Here is a 25,402-nt window from a genome sequence, read left to right as displayed (position 1 = left end):
ACGTGGCCTCGCCTCTTGTTGGCCTGTCAACATATTGTGTCAGGAAACCCTCCTGCACACACTGTACAAAAAACGACCCATCTAATGTACTCGAGCTATATATTTTCCAGTCAATATTTGGAAAGTTAAAGTCTCCCATAATAACTACCCTGTTACTTTCGCTCTTATCCAGGATCATCCTCGCCATCCTTTCCTCTACATCCCTAGAACTATTTGGAGGCCTATAGAAGACTCCCAACAGTGTGACCTCTCCTTTCATGTTTCTAACCTCAGCCCATACTGCCTCGGAAGATGAGTCCCCATCTAGCATCCTCTCCGCCACCGTAATACTGCTCTTGACTAGCAGCGCCACACCTCCCCCTCTTTTGCCTCCTTCTCTGAGCTTACTAAAACACCTAAACCCCGGAACCTGCAACATCCATTCCTGTCTCTGCTCTATCCATGTCTCCGAAATGGCCACAACATCGAAGTCCCAGGTACTAACCCATGCTGCCAGTTCCTCTACCTTATTTCGTATACTCCTGGCATTGATGTAGACACACTTCAAACCACCTACCTGAACACTGGCCCCCTCCTGCGACGTCAAATCTGTGCTCCTGCCCTCTGTACTCTCAATCTCCCGTACCCTAAAACTACAATCCAGGTTCCCTTGCCCCTGCTGAATTAGTTTAAACCCCCCCAAAGAGCACTAACTAATCTCCCCCCCCAGGATATTTGTGCCCCTCAGGTTCAGATGTAGACCATCCTGTCTGTAGAGGTCCCACCTTCCCCAGAAAGAGCCCCAGTTATCCAGAAATCTGAATCCCTCCCGCCTGCACCATCCCTGTAGCCACGTGTTTAATTGCTCTCTCTCCCTATTCCTCATCTCACTATCACGTGGCACGGGCAACAACCCAGAGATAACAACTCTGTTTGTTCTAGTTCTGAGCTTCCATCCTAGCTCCCTGAAAGCCTGCCTGACATCCTTGTCCCCTTTCCTACCTATGTCGTTAGTGCCAATGTGGACCACGACTTGGGGCTGCTCCCCCTCCCCCTAAGGACCCGGAAAACACGAACCGAGACATCACGTACCCTTGCACCTGGGAGGCAACATACCAAACGTGAGTCTCTCACGCTCCCACAAAATCTCCTATCTGTGCCCCTGACTATAGAGTCCCCAATTACTAATGCTCTGCTCCTCTCCCCCCTTCCCTTCTGAGCAACAGGGACAGACTCCATGCCAGAGGCCCGTACCCCATGGCTTACCCCTGGTAAGTCCCCCCCCCCCACAAGTATCCAAAGCGGTATACTTGTTTCTCAGGGGAACGACCGCAGGGGATCCCTGCACTGACTGCTTCTTCCCAGTCCCTCTTACAGTTACCCACCTATCTCCAATCTTTGGTGTAACTAATTCCCTGAAGCTTCTATCTATGACCCCTTCTGCCTCCCGAATGATCCGAAGTTCATCCAACTCCAGCTCCAGTTCCCTAACCCAGGCACCCAGTCAATAAACCCTCACCAAACCCAAACCTTCCCAGCGTCTCCCAAAGATACTCCCACTCCACCCGATCAAAAGCCTTCTCCGCGTCCATCGCTACCACCACCTCCGCCTCCTCTCCTTCTGAGGGCATCATAATTACATTCAAAAGCGTCTGAACATTGGCATTGAGCTGTCTACCCTTAACAGATCCGGTTTGGTCCTCCCCTATCACCCCCGGCACACAGTCTTCTATCCTAGTGACCAGAATCTTAGCCAGCAGCTTGGCATCTACGTTTAAAAGCGAGATCGGCCTATATGACCCACACTGCTCAGGATCCCCCTCTCGTTTAAGAATGAGTGAAATCGAGGCCTGCGACATCGTTGGGGGGGAGGATTCCCCTCTCTCGAGCTTTGTTAAAAGTCCTCACCGGCAGTGGGCACAACACCTCTGAGAACTTCTTATAAAATTCTCCCGTGTAACCGTCCGGCCTCGGTGCCTTGCCCGACTGCATGCCCCCCAGTTCTTTAACAATTTCCTCTGCCTCAGTATGGGGCCCCCAGACCCTCCACCAGGTCCTCCTCCACCCTCGGAAACCTCAGCTGATCTAGGAATTGCCTCATTCCTTCTGCTCCAGCCGGAGGTTCCGACTCATATAATTTACTATGAAATGAAATGAAAATCGCTTATTGTCACAAGTAGGCTTCAAATGAAGTTACTGTGAAAAGCCCCTAGTCGCCACATTCCGGCGCCTGTTCGGGGAGGCTGGTACGGGAATCGAACCGTGCTGCTGGCCTGCCTTGGTCTGCTTTCAAAGCCAGCGATTTAGCCCAGTGAGCTAAACAGCCCCTTAAAATTCTTTAAAAACTTTGTTCACCCCCCCCCCCAGGTCCAAGACCATGTTACCCTCCCTATTCTTCACTCTACCAAACTCTCTGGCCCCCTCTCTCTTCCTAAGCTGTTGCGCCAACATCCTACTCGCCTTTTCCCCATACTCATAAACCGCACCCTTTACCTTCCTCAACTGTTCCACTGCTTTCCCTGTGGTCAACAACTCAAACTCCGCCTGCAGCTTTCGCTGCTCCCTCAGGAGCCCCGCGTCCGGGGCCTCCATGTATCTCCTGTCCACCCGGAGTATCCCCTCCACTAACCTCTCCCTCTCCGCCCGTTCCCCCTTTTCTCTATGGGACCAAATCGAAATTAGTTCCCCTCTTACAACTGTCTTCAGAGCCTCCCAAACCACCGCTGCTGATACCTCTCCCGTGTCAGTTGTTTCCAGGTAGTTCTGGATGGACTTATTCACCCGCCCACAGACCGCTTCATCCGCAAGCAACCCCACATCAAATCTCCACAGCGGGCGCTGCCCTCTCTCCTCACCCAACCGCAAATCCACCCAATACGGGGCATGATCAGAGAGTGCAATCGCCGAATATTCCGTCCCCGCCACCTTCGGAATTAGCGCCCTGCTTGGAACAGAAAAAATCAATGCGGGAGTAAGCTTTATGGACATGAGAAAAAAACAAAAACTCCTTCGCTCTTGGCCGCTCGAATCTCCACGGCCCCCCCCCCCCCCCCCCCCATCTGCTCCATGAAACCCTCAACTCCTTTGCTGCGGCAGGCCTCCTCCCAGTCCTGGATGTTGACCGGTCCAGATCGGGATTAATGACCGTGCTAAAGTCAGGCCGTGAGACTCCAAGTCCGGGATCCTGCCTAACACCCGCCTCATAAATCCCACATTGTCCCAGTGCGGAGCGTATATGTTCACAAGCACCACCCGTACACCCTCCAGCTTCCCACTCACCATTATATATCTACAATTCTTCCAGCCTCAAACGCCACCCGCTTACTGATCAATATCGTTACCCCCCTGGTCTTTGAGTCCAGCCCAGAGTGGAACACCTGACCAACCCACCCCTTTCTCAATCTCGTCTGGCCAATAATCTTTAGACGTGTCCCCTGAAGCATTGCCACGTCTGCCTTCAGCCCCTTTAAATGCGCGAAAACACGAGCCCTTTTGACCGGCCCATTCAACCATTCAAACCCCTCACATTCCACGTAATCAGCCTGGACGGGGGGCTGCCCCCCTCACCCCCCCTAGCCATAACCTTTTTTTGGCCAGCACCGAGCTCGAGCCCCCCACGCTTCCCCGAGCACCCCCATGAGCAGCAACCGTTCTCAACATCCCATTTGTTCCCCAGTAATAGTTCCTCCCCTGCCAGCAAAGCAGCCTTCCCCCCTCCCCCCCACAGCAGCACCCGAAACCTAATCCCCCAGGCGAAGCACCAACTTAGCACTTGCTCACCCCCCACCTCGCTCTCGATAGTCAGCTGACCCATGCTGACCCCGATAACCCCCGCCCCTGGTGCCAAACAGTCTGACTCCCTATTGTTCAAACCCCTCTCCTTACATGAATAAACCATTGAACAACATCGCATTCCCCAGTAAGTAAACAACCTCAAGTAGAAAGAAATTAACATAAACCAATGAAGAAAAAAATCACTTGAAACAAGACCCAACCTCCCACCGAGTAGCACCAACTTCAGGGCCCCCTCCCCACTCCGCATCAAATCCCTGCAAAACAAAGCACCCTCAAACCACCACCCCAGCCCAATAATTAACCCAAAACTACATACAATCTTGTTTGAACCGATACAGAAATTACAAAAATTACGAATAACTTCTTCGAGACGTCAGTGGCCTTTAAGACGCTTCTAACTTCTTTTCTTTGCTAAATGACCATACATTGTCCGGTGTCTCAAAGTAAAAATGCCGGTCTTCGTGTGTAACCCACAACCGCGCTGGATACAGCATCCCGAATTTCACCCCCTTCTTGAAGAGGATCACCTTCACCCGGTTAAACTCAGCACATTTCTTGGCCCGCTCCGCTCCCGGGTCCTGGTAGATGCGCACCTCGCTGTTCTCCCATCTGCTGCTCCGCTCCTTCTTGGCCCACCGCAAGACGAGTTCTTTGTCCGCAAAATGGTGGAAACGCACCACCATGGCCCTAGGCGGGTCATTCGCTTTAGGCTTCCTTGCGAGGGCTCTGTGTGCTCCGTCCACTTCCAGGGGCCGAAAGAATGCCCCGGGCCCCATCAGCGTCTCCAGCACGCCCGCCACATGCTCACCACATGCCCACCACCTGCCCGCCACATGCCCGCCAAATGCCCGCCACAAAGGCTCCCGGGTTCGACCCCTCAATTCCTTCAGGGAGGCCAACAATCCTTAAGTTCTGCCTCCTGGACCTGTTCTCCAGGTCCTCCAGCTTCTCATGCATCCTCTGGTGGCGATCGTCTAACACCTCCACCTTGTGCTCCAGCGCGGTTAGATAGTCCTCCTGGCTGGACAACTTCAGCTCAATTTCGTGTATCGCCTTCCCTTGGGCCGCCTGATTTAAAACCACTTGATCGATTGCAGCCTTGATCGGGTCCGTTTCCTTTTCAGCTCAGCGAAACAGTCCTCAAAGCACGGTAGCACAAGTGATTAGCACTGTGGCTTCACAGCGCCAGGGTCCCAGGTTCGATTCCCCGCTGGGTCACTGTCTGTGCGGAGTTTGCACGTTCTCCCCGTGTCCGCGTGGGTTTCCTCCGGGTGCTCCGGTTTCCTCCCACAGTCCAAAGACGTGCAGGTTAGGTGGATTGGCCATGCTAAATTACCCGTAGTGTCCATAAGGGTTGGGGGGGGTTGTTGGGTTGTGGGGATAAGGTGGAAGTGAGGGATTAATGTGGGTCGGTGCGGACTCGATGGGCCGAATGGCCTCCTTCTGCACTGTATGTTCTATGTAATCTATGTAATCTGTTGCTCCTTAGACCACTGAGCCCCCGCTCCCTGGTCCTGACCCTCCGCTCCCTGGTCCTGACCCCCCGCTCCCTGGTCCTGACCCCCCGCTCCCTGGTCCTGACCCCCCGCTCCCTGGTCCTGACCCCCCGCTCCCTGGTCCTGACCCTCCGCTCCCTGGTCCTGACCCCCCGCTCCCTGGTCCTGACCCCCCGCTCCCTGGTCCTGACCCTCCGCTCCCTGGTCCTGACCCCCCGCTCCCTGGTCCTGAGCCCCCGCTCCCTGGTCCTGACCCTCCGCTCCCTGGTCCTGACCCCCCGCTCCCTGGTCCTGACCCCCCGCTCCCTGGTCCTGACCCTCCGCTCCCTGGTCCTGACCCTCCGCTCCCTGGTCCTGACCCCCCGCTCCCTGGTCCTGACCCCCCGCTCCCTGGTCCTGACCCCCCGCTCCCTGGTCCTGACCCCCCGCTCCCTGGTCCTGAGCCCCCGCTCCCTGGTCCTGAGCCCCCGCTCCCTGGTCCTGAGCCCCCGCTCCCTGGTCCTGAGCCCCCGCTCCCTGGTCCTGAGCACCCGCTCCCTGGTCCTGAGCCCCCGCTCCCTGGTCCTGAGCCCCCGCTCCCTGGTCCTGAGCCCCCGCTCCCTGGTCCTGAGCCCCCGCTCCCTGGTCCTGAGCCCCCGCTCCCTGGTCCTGAGCCTCCGCTCCCTGGTCCTGAGCCCCCGCTCCCTGGTCCTGAGCCTCCGCTCCCTGGTCCTGAGCCCCCGCTCCCTGGTCCTGAGCTCCCGCTCCCTGGTCCTGAGCCCCTGGTCCTGAGCCCCCGCTCCCTGGTCCTGAGCCCTCCGCTCCCTGGTCCTGAGCCCTCCGCTCCCTGGTCCTGAGCCCCCGCTCCCTGGTCCTGAGCCCCTGGTCCTGAGCCCCCGCTCCCTGGTCCTGAGCCCCCGCTCCCTGGTCCTGACCCCCCCGCTCCCTGGTCCTGACCCCCCGCTCCCTGGTCCTGAGCCCCCGCTCCCTGGTCCTGACCCTCCGCTCCCTGGTCCTGAGCCCCCGCTCCCTGGTCCTGAGCCTCCGCTCCCTGGTCCTGAGCCCCCGCTCCCTGGTCCTGAGCCCTCCGCTCCCTGGTCCTGAGCCCCCGCTCCCTGGTCCTGAGCCCCCGCTCCCTGGTCCTGAGCCCCCGCTCCCTGGTCCTGACCCCCCGCTCCCTGGTCCTGAGCCCCTGGTCCTGAGCCCCCGCTCCCTGGTCCTGAGCCCCCGCTCCCTGGTCCTGAGCCCCCGCTCCCTGGTCCTGAGCCTCCGCTCCCTGGTCCTGAGCCCCCGCTCCCTGGTCCTGACCCTCCGCTCCCTGGTCCTGAGCCCCCGCTCCCTGGTCCTGACCCTCCGCTCCCTGGTCCTGAGCCCCCGCTCCCTGGTCCTCACCCTCCGCTCCCTGGTCCTGAGCCCCCACTCCCTGGTCCTGAGTCCCCGCTCCCTGGTCCTGACCCCCGCTCCCTGGTCCTGACCCTCCGCTCCCTGGTCCTGACCCTCCGCTCCCTGGTCCTGAGCCCCCGCTCCCTGGTCCTGAGCCCCCGCTCCCTGGTCCTGAGCCCTCCGCTCCCTGGTCCTGAGCCCCCGCTCCCTGGTCCTGAGCCCCCCGCTCCCTGATCCTGACCCTCCGCTCCCTGGTCCTGAGCCCCCGCTCCCTGGTCCTGAGCCCCCGCTCCCTGGTCCTGAGCCCCCGCTCCCTGGTCCTGAGCCCCCGCTCCCTGGTCCTGAGCCTCCGCTCCCTGGTCCTGAGCCCCCGCTCCCTGGTCCTGACCCTCCGCTCCCTGGTCCTGAGCCCCCGCTCCCTGGTCCTGAGCCCCCGCTGCCTGGTCCTGACCCTCCGCTCCCTGGTCCTGAGCCCCCGCTCCCTGGTCCTGAGCCCCCCGCTCCCTGATCCTGACCCTCCGCTCCCTGGTCCTGAGCCCCCGCTCCCTGGTCCTGAGCCCCCGCTCCCTGGTCCTGAGCCCCCGCTCCCTGGTCCTGAGCCCTCCGCTCCCTGGTCCTGAGCCCCCCGCTCCCTGATCCTGACCCTCCGCTCCCTGGTCCTGAGCCCCCGCTCCCTGGTCCTGAGCCCCCGCTCCCTGGTCCTGAGCCCCCGCTCCCTGGTCCTGAGCCCCCGCTCCCTGGTCCTGAGCCCCCGCTCCCTGGTCCTGACCCTCCGCTCCCTGGTCCTGAGCCCCCGCTCCCTGGTCCTGACCCCCCGCTCCCTGGTCCTCACCCTCCGCTCCCTGGTCCTGAGCCCCCACTCCCTGGTCCTGAGTCCCCGCTCCCTGGTCCTGACCCCCGCTCCCTGGTCCTGACCCTCCGCTCCCTGGTCCTGACCCTCCGCTCCCTGGTCCTGAGCCCCCGCTCCCTGGTCCTGAGCCCCCGCTCCCTGGTCCTGAGCCCCCGCTCCCTGGTCCTGAGCCCCCGCTCCCTGGTCCTGAGCCCCCGCTCCCTGGTCCTGAGCCTCCGCTCCCTTGTCCTGACCCTCCGCTCCCTGGTCCTGACCCTCCGCTCCCTGGTCCTGACCCCCCGCTCCCTGGTCCTGAGCCCCCGCTCCCTGGTCCTGAGCCCCCGCTCCCTGGTCCTGAGCCCCCGCTCCCTGGTCCTGACCCTCCGCTCCCTGGTCCTGACCCTCCGCTCCCTGGTCCTGAGCCTCCGCTCCCTGGTCCTGAGCCCCGCTCCCTGGTCCTGAGCCCCCGCTCCCTGGTCCTGAGCCCCCGCTCCCTGGTCCTGAGCCCCCGCTCCCTGGTCCTGAGACCCCGCTCCCTGGTCCTGAGCATCCGCTCCCTGGTCCTGACCCCCCGCTCCCTGGTCCTGAGCCCCCGCTCCCTGGTCCTGAGCCCCCGCTCCCTGGTCCTGAGCCCCCGCTCCCTGGTCCTCACCCTCCGCTCCCTGGTCCTGACCCCCCGCTCCCTGGTCCTGAGGCCCCGCTCCCTGGTCCTGAGCCCCCGCTCCCTGGTCCTGAGCCCCCGCTCCCTGGTCCTGACCCCCCGCTCTCTGGTCCTGAGCCCCCGCTCCCTGGTCCTGAGCCTCCGCTCCCTGGTCCTGAGCCCCCCGCTCCCTGGTCCTGAGCCCCCGCTCCCTGGTCCTGAGCCTCCGCTCCCTGGTCCTGAGCCCCCGCTCCCTGGAACTGAGCCCCCGCTCCCTGGTCCTGAGCCCCCGCTCCCTGGTCCTGACCCCCCGCTCTCTGGTCCTGAGCCCCCGCTCCCTGGTCCTGAGCCCCCGCTCCCTGGTCCTGACCCCCCGCTCTCTGGTCCTGAGCCCCCGCTCCCTGGTCCTGAGCCTCCGCTCCCTGGTCCTGACCCCCCGCTCTCTGGTCCTGAGCCCCCGCTCCCTGGTCCTGACCCCCCGCTCCCTGGTCCTGACCCCCCGCTCTCTGGTCCTGACCCCCCGCTCTCTGGTCCTGAGCCCCCGCTCCCTGGTCCTGAGCCTCCGCTCCCTGGTCCTGACCCTCCCCTCCCTGGTCCTGACCCCCCGCTCTCTGGTCCTGAGCCTCCGCTCCCTGGTCCTGACCCCCCGCTCTCTGGTCCTGAGCCCCCGCTCCCTGGTCCTGAGCCTCCGCTCCCTGGTCCTGAGCCCCCGCTCCCTGGTCCTGAGCCTCCGCTCCCTGGTCCTCACCCTCCGCTCCCTGGTCCTGAGCCCCCGCTCCCTGGTCCTGAGCCCCCGCTCCCTGGTCCTGAGCCCTCCGCTCCCTGGTCCTGAGCCTCCGCTCCCTGGTCCTGAGCCCCCGCTCCCTGGTCCTGAGCCTCCGCTCCCTGGTCCTGAGCCCCCGCTCCCTGGTCCTGAGCCCCCGCTGGCTGGTCCTGACCCTCCGCTCCCTGGTCCTGAGCCTCCGCTCCCTGGTCCTGAGCCCCCGCTCCCTGGTACTGAGCCACCGCTCCCTGGTCCTGACCCTCCGCTCCCTGGTCCTGAGCCCCCGCTCCCTGGTCCTGAGCCCCCCGCTCCCTGGTCCTGAGCCCCCGCTCCCTGGTCCTGAGCCCCCGCTGGCTGGTCCTGACCCTCCGCTCCCTGGTCCTGAGCCTCCGCTCCCTGGTCCTGAGCCCCCGCTCCCTGGTACTGAGCCACCGCCCCCTGGACCTGAGCCCCCGCTCCCTGGTCCTGAGCCTCCGCTCCCTGGTCCTGACCCTCCGCTCCCTGGTCCTGACCCCCGCTCCCTGGTCCTGACCCCCGCTCCCTGGTCCTGACCCCCCGCTCCCTGGTCCTGACCCCCCGCTACCTGGTCCTGACCCCCGCTCCCTGGTCCTGAGCCTCCGCTCCCTGGTCCTGAGCCTCCGCTCCCTGGTCCTGACCCCCCGCTCCCTGGTCCTGAGCCTCCGCTCCCTGGTCCTGAGCCTCCGCTCCCTGGTCCTGAGCCTCCGCTCCCTGGTCCTGAGCCCCCGCTCCCTGGTCCTGAGCCTCCGCTCCCTGGTCCTGAGCCCCCGCTCCCTGGTCCTGAGCCCCCGCTCCCTGGTCCTGAGCCCCCGCTCCCTGGTCCTGAGCCCCCGCTCCCTGGTCCTCAGCCCCCGCTCCCTGGTCCTGAGCCCCCGCTCCCTGGTCCTGACCCCCCGCTCCCTGGTCCTGAGCCCCCGCTCCCTGGTCCTGAGCCCCCGCTCCCTGGTCCTCACCCTCCGCTCCCTGGTTCTGAGCCCCCGCTCCCTGGTCCTGACCCCCCCGCTCCCTGGTCCTGAGCCTCCGCTCCCTGGTCCTGAGCCTCCGCTCCCTGGTCCTGAGCCCCCGCCCCCTGGTCCTGAGCCCCCGCTTCCTGGTCCTGAGCCCCCGCTCCCTGGTCCTGATCCTCCGCTCCCGGTCCTGAGCCCCCACTCCCTGGTCCTCAGCCCCCGCTCCCTGGTCCTGAGCCCCCGCTCCCTGGTCCTGAGCCCCCGCTCCCTGGTCCTGAGCCCCTGCTCCCTGGTCCTGAGCCCCCGCTCCCTGGTCCTGACTCCCTGGTCCTGAGCCCCCGCTCCCTGGTCCTGACTCCCTGGTCCTGAGCCCCCGCTCCCTGGTCCTGACCCCCCGCTCCCTGGTCCTGAGCCTCCGCTCCCAGGTCCTGAGCTCCCGCTCCCTGGTCCTGAGCCCCCGCTGCCTGGCCCTGACCCTCCGCTCCCTGGTCCTGAGCCTCCGCTCCCTGGTCCTGAGCCCCCGCTCCCTGGTCCTGAGCCCCCGCCCCCTGGACCTGAGCCCCCGCTCCCTGGTCCTGAGCCTCCGCTCCCTGGTCCTGACCCTCCGCTCCCTGGTCCTGACCCCCGCTCCCTGGCCCTGACCCTCCGCTCCCTGGTCCTGAGCCCCCGCTCCCTGGTCCTGACCCCCCGCTCCCTGGTCCTGACCCCCCGCTCCCTGGTCCTGACCCCCCGCTCCCTGGTCCTGACCCCCCGCTCCCTGGTCCTGAGCCCCCGCTCCCTGGTCCTGAGCCCCCGCTCCCTGGTCCTGACCCCCCGCTCCCTGGTCCTGAGCCCCCGCTCCCTGGTCCTGAGCCCCCGCTCCCTGGTCCTGAGGCCCCGCCCCCTGGTCCTGAGCCCCCGCCCCCTGGTCCTGAGCCCCCGCCCCCTGGTCCTGACCCTCCGCCCCCTGGTCCTGACCCTCCGCTCCCTGGTCCTGAGCCCCCGCTCCCTGGTCCTGACCCTCCGCTCCCTGGTCCTGAGCCCTCCGCTCCCTGGTCCTGAGCCCCCGCTCCCTGGTCCTGAGACCCCGCTCCCTGGTCCTGAGCATCCGCTCCCTGGTCCTGACCCCCCGCTCCCTGGTCCTGAGCCCCCGCTCCCTGGTCCTGAGGCCCCGCTCCCTGGTCCTGAGCCCCCGCTCCCTGGTCCTCACCCTCCGCTCCCTGGTCCTGACCCCCCGCTCCCTGGTCCTGACCCTCCGCTCCCTGGTCCTGAGCCCCCCGCTCCCTGGTCCTGAGCCCCCGCTCCCTGGTCCTGAGCCTCCGCTCCCTGGTCCTGACCCCCCGCTCTCTGGTCCTGAGCCCCCGCTCCCTGGTCCTGAGCCTCCGCTCCCTGGTCCTCACCCTCCGCTCCCTGGTCCTGAGCCCCCGCTCCCTGGTCCTGAGCCCCCGCTCCCTGGTCCTGAGCCCTCCGCTCCCTGGTCCTGAGCCCCCGCTCCCTGGTCCTGAGCCTCCGCTCCCTGGTCCTGAGCCCCCGCTCCCTGGTCCTGAGCCCCCGCTCCCTGGTCCTGAGCCTCCGCTCCCTGGTCCTGAGCCCCCGCTCCCTGGTCCTGAGCCCCCGCTGCCTGGTCCTGACCCTCCGCTCCCTGGTCCTGAGCCTCCGCTCCCTGGTCCTGAGCCCCCGCTCCCTGGTACTGAGCCACCGCCCCCTGGACCTGAGCCCCCGCTCCCTGGTCCTGAGCCTCCGCTCCCTGGTCCTGACCCTCCGCTCCCTGGTCCTGACCCCCGCTCCCTGGTCCTGACCCCCGCTCCCTGGTCCTGACCCCCCGCTCCCTGGTCCTGACCCCCCGCTACCTGGTCCTGACCCCCGCTCCCTGGTCCTGAGCCTCCGCTCCCTGGTCCTGAGCCTCCGCTCCCTGGTCCTGACCCCCCGCTCCCTGGTCCTGAGCCTCCGCTCCCTGGTCCTGAGCCTCCGCTCCCTGGTCCTGAGCCTCCGCTCCCTGGTCCTGAGCCCCCGCTCCCTGGTCCTGAGCCTCCGCTCCCTGGTCCTGAGCCCCCGCTCCCTGGTCCTGAGCCCCCGCTCCCTGGTCCTGAGCCCCCGCTCCCTGGTCCTGAGCCCCCGCTCCCTGGTCCTCAGCCCCCGCTCCCTGGTCCTGAGCCCCCGCTCCCTGGTCCTGACCCCCCGCTCCCTGGTCCTGAGCCCCCGCTCCCTGGTCCTGAGCCCCCGCTCCCTGGTCCTGAGCCCCCGCTCCCTGGTCCTCACCCTCCGCTCCCTGGTTCTGAGCCCCCGCTCCCTGGTCCTGACCCCCCCGCTCCCTGGTCCTGAGCCCCCGCTCCCTGGTCCTGAGCCTCCGCTCCCTGGTCCTGAGCCCCCGCCCCCTGGTCCTGAGCCCCCGCTTCCTGGTCCTGAGCCCCCGCTCCCTGGTCCTGATCCTCCGCTCCCGGTCCTGAGCCCCCACTCCCTGGTCCTCAGCCCCCGCTCCCTGGTCCTGAGCCCCCGCTCCCTGGTCCTGAGCCCCCGCTCCCTGGTCCTGAGCCCCCGCTCCCTGGTCCTGAGCCCCCGCTCCCTGGTCCTGAGCCCCTGCTCCCTGGTCCTGAGCCCCCGCTCCCTGGTCCTGACTCCCTGGTCCTGAGCCCCCGCTCCCTGGTCCTGACTCCCTGGTCCTGAGCCCCCGCTCCCTGGTCCTGACCCCCCGCTCCCTGGTCCTGAGCCTCCGCTCCCAGGTCCTGAGCTCCCGCTCCCTGGTCCTGAGCCCCCGCTGCCTGGTCCTGACCCTCCGCTCCCTGGTCCTGAGCCTCCGCTCCCTGGTCCTGACCCTCCGCTCCCTGGTCCTGAGCCTCCGCTCCCTGGTCCTGAGCCCCCGCCCCCTGGACCTGAGCCCCCGCTCCCTGGTCCTGAGCCTCCGCTCCCTGGTCCTGACCCTCCGCTCCCTGGTCCTGACCCCCGCTCCCTGGTCCTGACCCTCCGCTCCCTGGTCCTGAGCCCCCGCTCCCTGGTCCTGACCCCCCGCTCCCTGGTCCTGACCCCCCGCTCCCTGGTCCTGACCCCCCGCTCCCTGGTCCTGACCCCCCGCTCCCTGGTCCTGAGCCCCCGCTCCCTGGTCCTGACCCCCCGCTCCCTGGTCCTGAGCCCCCGCTCCCTGGTCCTGAGCCCCCGCTCCCTGGTCCTGAGGCCCCGCCCCCTGGTCCTGAGCCCCCGCCCCCTGGTCCTGAGCCCCCGCCCCCTGGTCCTGACCCTCCGCCCCCTGGTCCTGACCCTCCGCTCCCTGGTCCTGAGCCCCCGCTCCCTGGTCCTGAGCCCCCGCTCCCTGGTCCTGACCCTCCGCTCCCTGGTCCTGAGCCCTCCGCTCCCTGGTCCTGAGCCCCCGCTCCCTGGTCCTGACCCCCCGCTCCCTGGTCCTGAGCCCCCGCTCCCTGGTCCTGAGCCCCCGCTCCCTGGTCCTGACCCCCTGCTCCCTGGTCCTGAGCCCCCGCTCCCTGGTCCTGAGCCCCCGCTCCCTGGTCCTGAGCCCCCGCTCCCTGGTCCTGGGCCCCCGCTCCCTGGTCCTGGGCCCCCGCTCCCTGGTCCTGAGCCCCCGCTCCCTGGTCCTGAGGGTGGGGAGCCCGGGAGGGTGGGAGCCCGGGACGGTGGGGAGCCCGGGACGGTGGGAGCCCCGGGAGGCTGGGGAGCCCCGGGAGGGTGGGGGAGGGTGGGGAGCCCGGGAGGGTGGGAGCACCGGGAGGGTGGGGAGCCCCGGGAGGGTGGGGAGCCCCGGGAGGGTGGGGGAGGGTGGGGAGCCCGGGAGGGTGGGAGCACCGGGAGGGTGGGAGCCCCGGGAGGGTGGGAGCCCCGGGAGGGTGGGGAGCCCCGGGAGGGTGGGGAGCCCCGGGAGGGTGGGAGCCCGGGAGGGTGGGGAGCCCCGGGAGGGTGGGGAGCCCGGGACGGTGGGAGCCCCGGGAGGGTGGGAAGCCCGGGAGGGTGGGGAGCCCCGGGAGGGTGGGAAGCCCGGGAGGGTGGGGAGCCCCGGGAGGGTGGTGAGCCCCAGGAGGGTGGGGAGCCCCGGGAGGGTGGGGGAGGGTGGGGAGCCCGGGACGGTGGGGAGCCCCGGGAGGGTGGGGGAGGGTGGGAGCCCCGGGAGGGTGGGAGCCCCGGGAGGGTGGGGAGCCCCGGGAGGGTGGGGAGCCCCGGGAGGGTGGGGAGCCCCGGGAGGGTGGGAGCCCCGGGAGGGTGGGAGCCCGGGAGGGTGGGAGCCCCGGGAGGGTGGGAGCCCCGGGAGGGTGGGGGAGGGTGGGGAGCCCCGGGAGGGTGGGGGCCCCGGGAGGGTGGGAGCCCCGGGAGGGTGGGGGCCCCGGGAGGGTGGGAGCCCCGGGAGGGTGGGGGAGGGTGGGGAGCCCCGGGAGGGTGGGGAGCCCCGGGAGGGTGGGAGCCCCGGGAGGGTGGGAGCCCCGGGAGGGTGGGAGCCCCGGGAGGGTGGGGAGCCCCGGGAGGGTGGGAGCCCCGGGAGGGTGGGAGCCCCGGGAGGGTGGGAGCCCCGGGAGGGTGGGGGAGGGAGGGGAGCCCCGGAAGGGTGGGGAGCCCGGGATGGTGGGAGCCCGGGAGGGTGGGGAGCCCCGGGAGGGTGGGAGACCCGGGAGGGTGGGAGACCCGGGAGGGTGGGGAGCCCCGGGAGGGTGGGGAGCCCCGGGAGGGTGGGAGCCCCGGGAGGGTGGGAGCCCCGGGAGGGTGGGAGCCCCGGGACGGTGGGGAGCCCCGGGAGGGTGGGGGAGGGTGGGAGCCCGGGAGGGTGGGGGAGGGTGGGAGCCCCGGGAGGGTGGGAGCCCCAGGAGGGTGGGGGAGGGTGGGAGCCCGGGAGGGTGGGAGCCCGGGAGGGTGGGAGCCCCGGGAGGGTGGGAGCCCCGGGAGGGTGGGAGCCCCAGGAGGGTGGGAGACCCCGGAGGGTGGGGAGCCCCGGGAGGGTGGGGAGCCCCGGGACGGTGGGGAGCCCGGGACGGTGGGGAGCCCCGGGAGGGTGGGAGCCCCGGGAGGGTGGGAGCCCGGGAGGGTGGGAGCCCGGGAGGGTGGGGAGCCCGGGACGGTGGGGAGCCCCGGGAGGGTGGGAGCCCCGGGAGGGTGGGAGCCCCGGGAGGGTGGGAGCCCCGGGAGGGTGGGAGCCCCTGGAGGGTGGGAGCCCCGGGAGGGTGGGAGCCCCGGGAGGGTGGGAGCCCCGGGAGGGTGGGGAGCCCCGGGATGGTGGGAGCCCGGGAGGGTGGGAGCCCCGGGAGGGTGGGAGCCCCGGGAGGGTGGGAGCCCGGCTAATCCACAACGTCCGCCCATCCCCCCCATTCCCCGTCCCTGTACCCGTGCGCGTTCTCTGTCCAGCCCACCCCTCACACCCATCAGACTGAGCACCGAGGCAGGTTGTAAAAGTGTGAACAGGTGTTTAATGTACACAAACGTATACAGGTACATGCTCGAGCACCTATAACCAAACTGTGCCCTGCACCCGCGCCAAATTAACTGGTGTGTAACTTTCTGGCCTTACGGGCGCCAACGCTACGTCCAGGTGGATCCCCAGGTGGTACATCAGGAGTGGAGGTGACCTGCTGTGATTCCCGCCTGGGACCTGGGTTCCTGTTGGCCAGCGTCTTCTGAGGAGACCGGGCCTGATTGGGCTGCTGCTGCTGGGGTGCCCCGGGTGGCATGGTGCCGCCCTGTTCTGCCCGCTGCCTCCCAGATGCGCCAGGGGCAGGAGGAGAAGGTTCGGAGGTGCTGCAGTGTTCCAGTCCATGCCCCGCGAGAGTCACCAGCACGGGCCCGACACCTCCTCCTCCCTCTGGGTGCCCAGTGGCATCCTTCTGGCACGGCACCACATCAAACTGTGACTGTGCCACCACCTTCTGGGTCTGTGACACATCAGCCAGTGACTGTGCCATCTGGGACAGAGGCACCTCCCTCTGTGTCTGCACCAAGTCATCCAGTATCTGGGCAATTCCGCTGACGTTCCCAGCCATGGTCTGCTGTGATTGGGTCACGCTGCGATACCCAGCTGGCTCTGGCATATGGCCTGCTGTGAGATGGCCGAGGCCCTGTCCTGGGCCTCAGCCAGCGCCTGCCCAGAATGCCCCAAGCCTTGGACATGCTGATCCATCGCCACAATCCTCGCCCCTGATGCCTCCACCGCAGACGCTACCCCTGCGGCGTTGGCATGGGTGGTCCACATTGTTCTTTAAAAAAAACATTTTATTAGGGTATTTGTAGTTTTTATAATAACAATAACAATAACAGCAACATAAACATGGTACAGAAAACATTTCCATCCCTATCCTGTCCTTCTCACCCCCAATCAATAGAATAATAGGCGACCCCCCCCCCCCCTAGATTTCTGCTTCTGCCGACATTTTAATTTCCCCCGAGAAAGTCGCCGAACAGCTGCCCCCTCCGGGAGAACCCCAACATTGACCCTCTGAGGGCGAACTTTATTTTCTCGAGGCTGAGGAACCCAGCCATGTCACTGACCCGGGTCTCCACACTCGGGGGCTTCCAGTCCCTCCACACTAACAGGATCCGTCTCCGGGCTACCAGGGAGGCAAAGGCCAAAACGTCGCCTCTCTCGCCGCCTGGGCCCCTGGCTCTTCCGACACTCCAAAGATCGCCAGCTCTGGGACCACCCATGTTTTAAGTATCGTGGGCAAAACCCTTCCAAAACCCTGCCCAAAACATATGGGCATGGTTTGCTGGACCTCCAGCGCACCTCACACACCTGTCCTCTACCCCAAAGAACTTGCTCATCCAGGCCACCAGTGTGTCTGGTGGACTACCTGGTGTCTGGTGGACTACCTTAAATTGTATCAGGCTAAGCCTGGCACATGATGAGGATGTGTTAACCCTGCTTAAGGCATCTGCCCACAGACCCGCCTCTATCTCTCCTCCTAACTCATCTTCCCACTTGCCCTTTAGTTCCTCCATCTGAGTTTCCTCCGACTCTGTAAGTTCTTTGTAGATATCTAATACCTTCCCCTCTCCCACCCATGTTCTGGAAACTACCCAGTCCTGTATCCCCCGTGGTGGCAGCAGCGGGAAGGTCGGAACCTGCCTTCTCAGAAAATCCCGTACCTGCAGATATCTAAACCCATTCCCCGCTGGCAGTTCAAGGTTCTCCTCCAAATCCTTCAAACAGGGGAAGCTCCCGTCTATAAATAGATCTCGCATCCTCTCAATTCCTACTCTCTGCCATCTCCGAAACCCTCCATCCTGCCTGCCCAGTACAACCCGATGGTTGTTGTAAATCGGGGCTCAGACCGATGCTCTCTCTGCTCTCTCATATCTCCTCCACTCCCCCCAGACTCTCAGAGCCGCCACCACTACCGGGCTTGTGGAGTACCGGGCCGGAGAGCACGGTGCCGTTATCAGTCCCCCCAAACTTGTGTTCTTGCACGATGCCGCCTCCACTCGTTCCCACACCGACGCCCCCCCCCACCCCACCCACTTCCTAATCATGGCGATATTAGCCGCCCAGTAGTAGTTACAAAGGTTTGGCAGCGCCAACCCACCCTCCCACCGGCTACGCTCCACCATCACTTTCTTCCCTCGCGGGGTTTTACCCGCCCACACAAAGCCCAAAATAACCTTATTCAACCGCTTGAAAAAGACCCTCGGGATAAAGATGGGGAGACATTGAAAGACAACTAGAAATCTGGGATTTTCACGGTCTGTACCCTCCCCACCAGTGACAACGGGAGCATATCCCATCTCCTAATGTCCTCACCAGTGACAGCGGGAGCATGTCCCATCTCCTAATGTCCTCACCAGTGACAGCGGGAGCATGTCCCATCTCCTAATGTCCTCACCAGTGACAGCGGGAGCATGTCCCATCTCCTAATGTCCTCACCAGTGACAGCGGGAGCATGTCCCATCTCCTAATGTCCTCACCAGTGACAGCGGGAGCATGTCCCATCTCCTAATGTCCTCACCAGTGACAGCGGGAGCATGTCCCATCTCCTAATGTCCCCACCAGTGACAACGGGAGCATGTCCCATCTCCTAATGTCCCCACCAGTGACAGTGGGAGCATGTCCCATCTCCTAATGTCCCCACCAGTGACAACGGGAGCATGTCCCATCTCCTAATGTCCCCACCAGTGACAGCGGGAGCATGTCCCATCTCCTAATGTCCCCACCAGTGACAACGGGAGCATGTCCCATCTCCTAATGTCCCCACCAGTGACAACGGGAGCATGTCCCATCTCCTAATGTCCCCACCAGTGACACCGGGAGCATGTCCCATCTCCTAATGTCCTCACCAGTGACAACGGGAGCATGTCCCATCTCCTAATGTGGTGGAAGCAGGGACGATAGTGACATTTAAGGGGCATCTTGACAAATACATGAATAGGATGGGAATAGAGGGATACGGACCCAGGAAGTGTAGAAGATTGTAGTTTAGTCGGGCAGCATGGTCAGCACGGGCTTGGAGGGCTGAAGGGCCTGTTCCTGTGCTGTACTTTTCTTTGTTCTTGTTCTTTGTAGAAATTGCATGGCTACGGGCATGGACTGCCAACTTTCACAGTTGAGACAGATCATCGTCCTTTGGTTAACATCATCAAGAAGAATCTCAACCAAATATCTCCGCACATTCAGAGGTTGATGATGAAGTTACAACGTGATGACTTCAATCTCATTGGCATATCAGGCAAATATGTGAACTTAGCAGATGCATTATCGAGAGCGCTGATACAAAATATGAGTAGTGAAATAGCTGCAGATCTAGATCTGCACATCAACCTTATTTCCACACTACTCCCAGTATCAGATACAACACTAGGTGAGATCCAAGAAGAGACAAGGAAGGATCAAACTCTTCAAGAGTTGATGAGGGACATCAACTCCCACTGGCCCAGAGGTCAATGTGTGGAGTTCTGCAGTGTAAAATCTGAACTTGTGGTCATTAATGGAGTGGTGCTTCATTTGAACACGACAGTTATACCTCAATCTCTTTGCAAGGATGTACTTAAGGCTGGGGCTAGTTTAGCACAGTGGACTATATCGCTGGCTTTTAAAGCAGACCAAGGCAGGCCAGCAGCACGGTTCAATTCCCGTACCAGCCTCCCCGAACAGGCGCCGGAATGTGGCGACCAGGGCTTTTCACAGTAACTTCATTGAAGGATACTTGTGACAATAAGCGATTTTCATTTCATTTCATTCATTTCAAGAGGATATCTCGGGATTGAGCAGTGTAAACGGAGAACTTGTGACTTTGTTTCCTGGCCAGGATATTGACAGGATGGTCAGATGTTGTGACACATGCCAGGCACACCGTTGCAAGCAAACAAGTGAATCTGTGCAAATATCTGATTTACGTACGGCACCATGGCAGCAAGTACTTCTTCCACCTACGAGGGAAAGATTATTTAATTATCACAGACTATTTTTCAAATCACCCTGAGATGGCTTTACTGTCAAACATAATGGCAAGTAGTGTAATGCTGTTGTGGGCCAGGGCTCACAAACTCCAAAGTTCACCTGACCTACAACTTGGATGTTGTATTTGGCCAGGATGAGCATAAAAGTCTTCGCTGCAGCTGTGATTCATCAGACTTCCCAGACACTTTCATCAAAACAAGGTTTATTCTAAGAATGTAGTTAACATACATATATATGTATATAAACACAGCTAGAATTCTTATCAATTACAAACATAAAGACACCACAGCTACAGTAATCTATGTATAACACTGAATGAATTCCCCCTTAACTGTTCCAATTCAAGAACAAAATCCATTTACACCAAAACCCCTTTCCAAGGGCCTGGCCTAGCAGACTGTATTCCCATTTGAATGGGACTGCTTCTTTTCCTGAAATTCTCATCCAGCCTCCAACCAGCAGATTTAAACTCCTTCCGGAAAGCAACTATATCTTTAAAGTTGCCAAGCCAGTCAGCCACAACCAATGGGATTTTTACTGGAACAGATTTTAAAATGAAAACAGAGATAAAAACGGGAAAACGCTTTTTTCTCGCTTTGCAGTCTGAAGCAGTCAAATGAAAACTGAAAGCTTAAAAAAAACCTTTCAGCTGACAGCCACAGCCCAGCTCCTCCCACAAAATGACATCACTGAAGCCGTGCTACAAGTCACATGATAAGAGACCAAACCTTTCTTAAAGGGACACTCACATGACAATACCAAATCAATTTATGCTCGACACGGAATTCCTCAGCTGTCACGTAGGATTTCAATCACATCATGTCGCTCTGTTATATCCACAAGCCAACGGCATAGCTGAAAAAGGTTTACATATTGTCAAGTAATTGTTGAAGAAGGCAATGGATACCCAACCAGTTTCATATCTTGCACGACTGCGAAACAGAGCTCACCATTGTCACATGGTAGATCGCCAGCGGAGTTAGTCATGAATAGAAGGTTGCTTACCCCACATCCATTCTTGGAAAAGAAGGAAGAGAATGCAGGAGTACTGCAGGAAATGCAAAACATTAAAGCAAAAGAAAAACAGTCATATGATTGAGTGTCTTGAACTTTACCAACTCTGAGTAGTGATGACATTGTGAGAGTAGAAGACTCCGGCAATTGATCGAGAAAAGCCATTGTGCTTGAAGAAGTCACACCTCATTGCGCCAATGGGCAGACAGAGGAAGGGCTGGTTTTAAGTAGAAATCAGCATGCGCTCTTGAAAACCAGAAAAGACTTTCACAACAATGTGTTGGATGACGAATCTACATCAGAATCAACATCAGCTGCAGTGTCAGATATTCAGCAGTCCCTGAGCATGAGAATGTCATGGAATACATTGAATCCCCAAGTTCTGTGCAGCAAGGTCAAACTTTGAGAAGATCAGCCAGAGTCAGAAGTAAACTTGATTGACTCAATTTGTAGATTTGGACTATTTGTATGGACTATGCTTGCTGTTCTTATATATATATAATATCTATATATATTTGTTTAACCAGTTTGAAAATTAAAAAACCATCAATGGTGTTAGACTCACAGGCTAATGATATCACATGTAAACATATTGATGGTACTGTATTAATTTATTCCTTCAAAGGAAAAGGGATGTTGTGATATCATGGTTGTGGTGCAATTCACTGACTGAGCACTAGGAGTCTCTTTACCCTATAAGTGAATGTTAGAGTTAGGCAACCTCAGACTGGCTGGAGAGCTGGAAGGGAGAGGTGGCTTTTGCAAGATCATACTGTTATTTATCTGTTGTTTTGTATAAATTTGACCCACAGTTAATGTTAATAAATTGTTCACAGCTTTAGCTACAAGTGTTCTTGTAATAAATCAGACCATCCGACAAAAACATTACAAGCCCTGCCATTTTTTTCAGGGTTCTTTGTTCCTCTGTTTTTCATTGTCACTGTTTGAATCTCTTGGTATATTTTTCCCTTCAGTTTCTATTTACCAACAAGCTTCAGCCGTTGCAGCCGAGCTGACCTCGTGGGCCAAATCAGCAAAGGTCGAGGGGCGTGCCTTAACAACATGCCGGATCTTAACAAGCTGGTTGGAGGCATTGAGTGTGGAAACATGTATGTGGAAAAAGGCGAGCAGTGTGACTGTGGCAAACCTGAGGTAAGGAAAAGAGAAACATGTTTGGTCATCAGGATTCACTCTCAATATTGAGTATTGTGACGGACAGTTTTTTCCTCAGGAATAGAAGATCTATGTATGGATTCCATTGGAAAAGAGGATTAGATCCAAACTGAATTTGTTCCTAACTGCGATCACATGGTTTAGATTTAACAAGGATTTTTTCTTTTACAAACATAAGACTTGAAAAAACGAGCTGTTGAAATAGTGGTTTTCAAGTAAATGATTTGCTTTACAGCTATGAAAGTTAGAGGAGCCAATGTAAAAGCAAATACTTCCTTGTCAAATTACTCCTTTCAAAATCTATTACTTGACACTTTTCCGATTTAAATTCCATCTGCCACTGATCTGCCCATTCCACATAAGAACTAGGAGCAGGAGTCGGCCATCTGGCCCCTCGAGCCTGCTCCACCATTCAATGAGATCATGGCTGATCTTTTGTGGACTCAGCTCCACTTTCCGGCCCGAACTCCATAACCCTTAATCCCTTTATTCTTCAAAAAACTATCTATCCTTATCTTAAAATCATTTAATGAAGGAGCCTCAGCTGCTTCACTGGGCAAGGAATTCCATAGATTTACAACCCTTTGGGTGAAGAAGTTCCTCCTAAACTCAGTCCTAAATCTACTTCCCCTTATTTTGAGGCTATGCCCCCTAGTTCTGCTTTCCCCCATCAGTGGAAACAACCTGCCCGCATCTATCCTATCTATTCCCCTCATAATTTTATATGTTTCTATAAGATCCATCTGCATCCTTCTAAATTCCAACGAGTACAGTCCCAGCCTACTCAACCTCTCCAATCCAACCCCTTCAGCTCTTGGATTAACCTAGTGAATCTCCTCTGCACACCCTCCAGCACCAGTACACCCTATCTCAGGTAAGGAGACCAAAACTGAATACAATACTCCAGGTGTGGCCTCACTAACACCTTATACAATTGCAGCATAACCTCCCTAGTCTTAAACTCCATCCCTTTGGCAATGAAGGACAAAACCCCATTTGCCTTCTTAATCACCTGTTGCACCTGTAAACCAACGTTTTGCGACTCATGCACTAGGACACCCAGGCCCCTCTGCACAGCAGTACGTTTTAATATGTTATCATTTAAATAATAATCCCTTTTGCTGTTATTCCTACCAAAATGGATAACCTCACATTTGTCAACATTGTATTCCATCAGCCAGACCCTAGCCCATTCACTTAGCCTATCCAAATCCCTCTGCAGACTTCCAGTATCCTCTGCACTTTTTCCTTTACCACTCATCTTAGTGTTGTCTGCAAACGTGGACACATTGCCCTTGGTCCCCAACTCCAAATCATCGATGTAAATTGTGAACAATTGTGGGCCCAACACAATTGAGGGACACCACTAGCTACTGATTGCCAACCAGAGAAACACCCATTAATCCCCACTCTTTACTTTCTGTTAATTAACCAATCCTCTATCCATGCTACTACTTTCCCCTTAATGCCATGTATCTTTATCTTATGCAGCAGCCTTTTGTGTGGCACCTTGTCAAAAGCTTTCTGGAAATCCAGATATACCACATCCATTGGCTCCCCGTTATCTACCGCACTGGTAATGTCCTCAAAAAATTCCACTAAATTAGTTAGGCACGACCTGCCTTTTATGAACCCATGCTGCGTCTGCCCAATGGGACAATTTCCATCCAGATGCCTCGCTATTTCTTCCTTGATGATAGATTCCAGCATCTTCCCTACTACTGAAGTTAAGCTAACTGGCCTATAATTACCCGCTTTCTGCTGACCTCCTTTTTTAAACAGTGTCACGTTTGCTAATTTCCAATCCGCCGGGACCACCCCAGAGTCTAGTGAATTTTGGTAAATTATCACTAGTGCATTTGCAATTTCCCTAGCCATCTCTTTTAGCACTCTGGGATGCATTCCATCAGGGCCCGGAGACTTGTCTACCTTTAGCCCCATTAGCTTGCCCATCACCACCTCCTTAGTGATAACAATCCTCTCAAGGTCCTCACCTGTCATAGCCTCATTTCCATCAGTCACTGGCATGTTATTGTGTCTTCCACTGTGAAGACTGACCCAAAAAACCTGTTCAGTTCCTCAGCCATTTACTCATCTCCCATTATTAAATCTCCCTTCTCATCCTCGAAAGGACGAATATTTACCTTAACCACTCAATATTTGTCAAAACCTTTACTATCAGCTTTTATATTCTGAGCCAGTTTACTCTCATAGTCTACCTTACTCTTCTTTATAGCTTTTTTAGTAGCTTTCTGTTGCCGCCTAAAGATTTCCCAATTCTCTAGTCTCCCACTAATTTTTGCCACTTTGTATGCTTTTTCCTTCAATTTGATACTCTCCCTTATTTCCTTAGATATCCGTGGTCGATTTTACCTCTTTTTACCGTCCTTCCTTTTCGTTGGTATAAACGTTTGCTGAGGATTGTGTAAAATTGCTTGGAAGGTTCTCCACTGTTCCTCAACTGTTTCACCATAAAGTCTTTGCTCCCAGCCTACCTTGGCCAGCTCTTCTCTCATCCCATTGCAACCTCATTTGTTTCAGCACAAAACACTAGTGATTGATTTTACCTTCTCATCTGTATTTTAAATTCCACCATATTGTGATCGCTCCTTCCGAGAGGATCCCTAACTATGAGATCATTAATCAATCCTGCCTCATTACACAGGATCAGATCTAGGACCGCTTGTCCCCTCGTAGGTTCCATTACATCCTGTTCTGGGAAACTATCGCGGATACATTCTATAAACTCCTCCTCAAGGCTGCCTTGACGGACCTGGTTAAACCAATCAACATGTTGATTAAAATCCCCCATGGGAACTGCTGTACCATTCTACATGCATCAGTTATTTCTTTGTTTATTGCCTGCCCCACCATAATGTTACTATTTGGTGTCCTATAGACTACTCCTATCAGTGACTTTTTTGCCTTACTATTCTTGATTTCCACCCAAATGGATTCAACCAATTTGCTCAACAACCTCACAGTCTCTTTTTCCCTAAATGTCCCTGGTCATTCGTGGTTCTCTGGGCTTTTAACTCCTTCCTATTACCCTTGAGGGAACATGTTGGGCCTGGACCCTCCCCATTTGCTTTTTCAATGCCTCCCACTGCTCTTCTGTACATTTCCCCACAATTATCCTTGGCCAGATCCTGACTTATTTAACTAAAATCTGTTCTCCCCCAATCCAAAACCATATTTTAGAACCTGCATTTTTTTCATATCAAAACAATGCTTAAATTGTCGCATGTTGTGGTCACGATCATAAAAATTCTCCCCACCAACAGATCACTCAGCTGTCCATCTGTGTGCCCAGAATTAGGTCCAGCACTACACCATCCCTTGCTGGACCCTCTACATATTTACCTAAAACATTCTTCTGGATATATTTTAAGAACTCCACTCCATCTAAGCTCTTAACACTATGCCTATCCCAATTAATGTCTCTAATTTGTTGGTGCCACAAGGGTTAACCGGAGTCTGTATTGAGAGAAGGGAGGAAAGCCTCCTTGGGAAAAATGGAGTTTCATGAGCTTGTTCTCGGGCTACTCAAAACTCAGCAGAGTTGTTGCATGTCAAGAGTATTGCACACCAATTTGGGAGTACACGCAACTACAAAGGTGGCATATCTGTGTCATGTATGTCATTGAAGGCCAGTCACATACCCACGAGAATTGGTACAATAGGGCCAAAGGGCATCCAATCGTTGACCATGAGGAGCTGATTGCCCATTTACTGTGATACATCAGGGATTGGAGCATTCATCTTACTTCAACCATATCATTCCAAACAGGGCTCAAGGCGTTATATACCTGGGCTGTCATGTTGGTCACCTCGATTTGTGTGCTGGTACCACCATGCAAGTAGGGGAAAAAACATGAACCTTTACAGTTGCATGTTTCATATTCAAAGTTTCACTTTCGTGATTCTTTATTGAATCTTCAATGTTTTGTTCCATAGAGAAGCCAAAAGCACATCTGGGTTCAGGGCTGGTGATGCACCAGTCCAAGGGGATACCGCAAAAGGGTTTCCTGTTT

At 59.0% G+C, this 25,402-nt stretch overlaps 1 protein-coding gene across 1 annotated transcript in view; it reads left to right on the top strand.

Annotated features, from left to right (window-relative positions):
- Positions 1–25,402, top strand: part of LOC140409442 (disintegrin and metalloproteinase domain-containing protein 12-like) — a 995,079-nt gene that overhangs the window by 703,019 nt on the left and 266,658 nt on the right. The window contains exon 10 of the mRNA XM_072497875.1: positions 21,170–21,347. Within this exon, the coding sequence (XP_072353976.1) occupies positions 21,170–21,347 (178 nt within the window). The remainder of the gene's footprint in view (positions 1–21,169; positions 21,348–25,402) is intronic.

The sequence above is a fragment of the Scyliorhinus torazame genome, chromosome 3 (assembly GCF_047496885.1).
Source record: "Scyliorhinus torazame isolate Kashiwa2021f chromosome 3, sScyTor2.1, whole genome shotgun sequence".
NCBI lineage: Eukaryota > Metazoa > Chordata > Chondrichthyes > Carcharhiniformes > Scyliorhinidae > Scyliorhinus > Scyliorhinus torazame.
The sequence above is the reverse complement of the archived record's forward strand: the minus strand, read 5'-3'. Positions and strand labels throughout refer to the sequence as shown.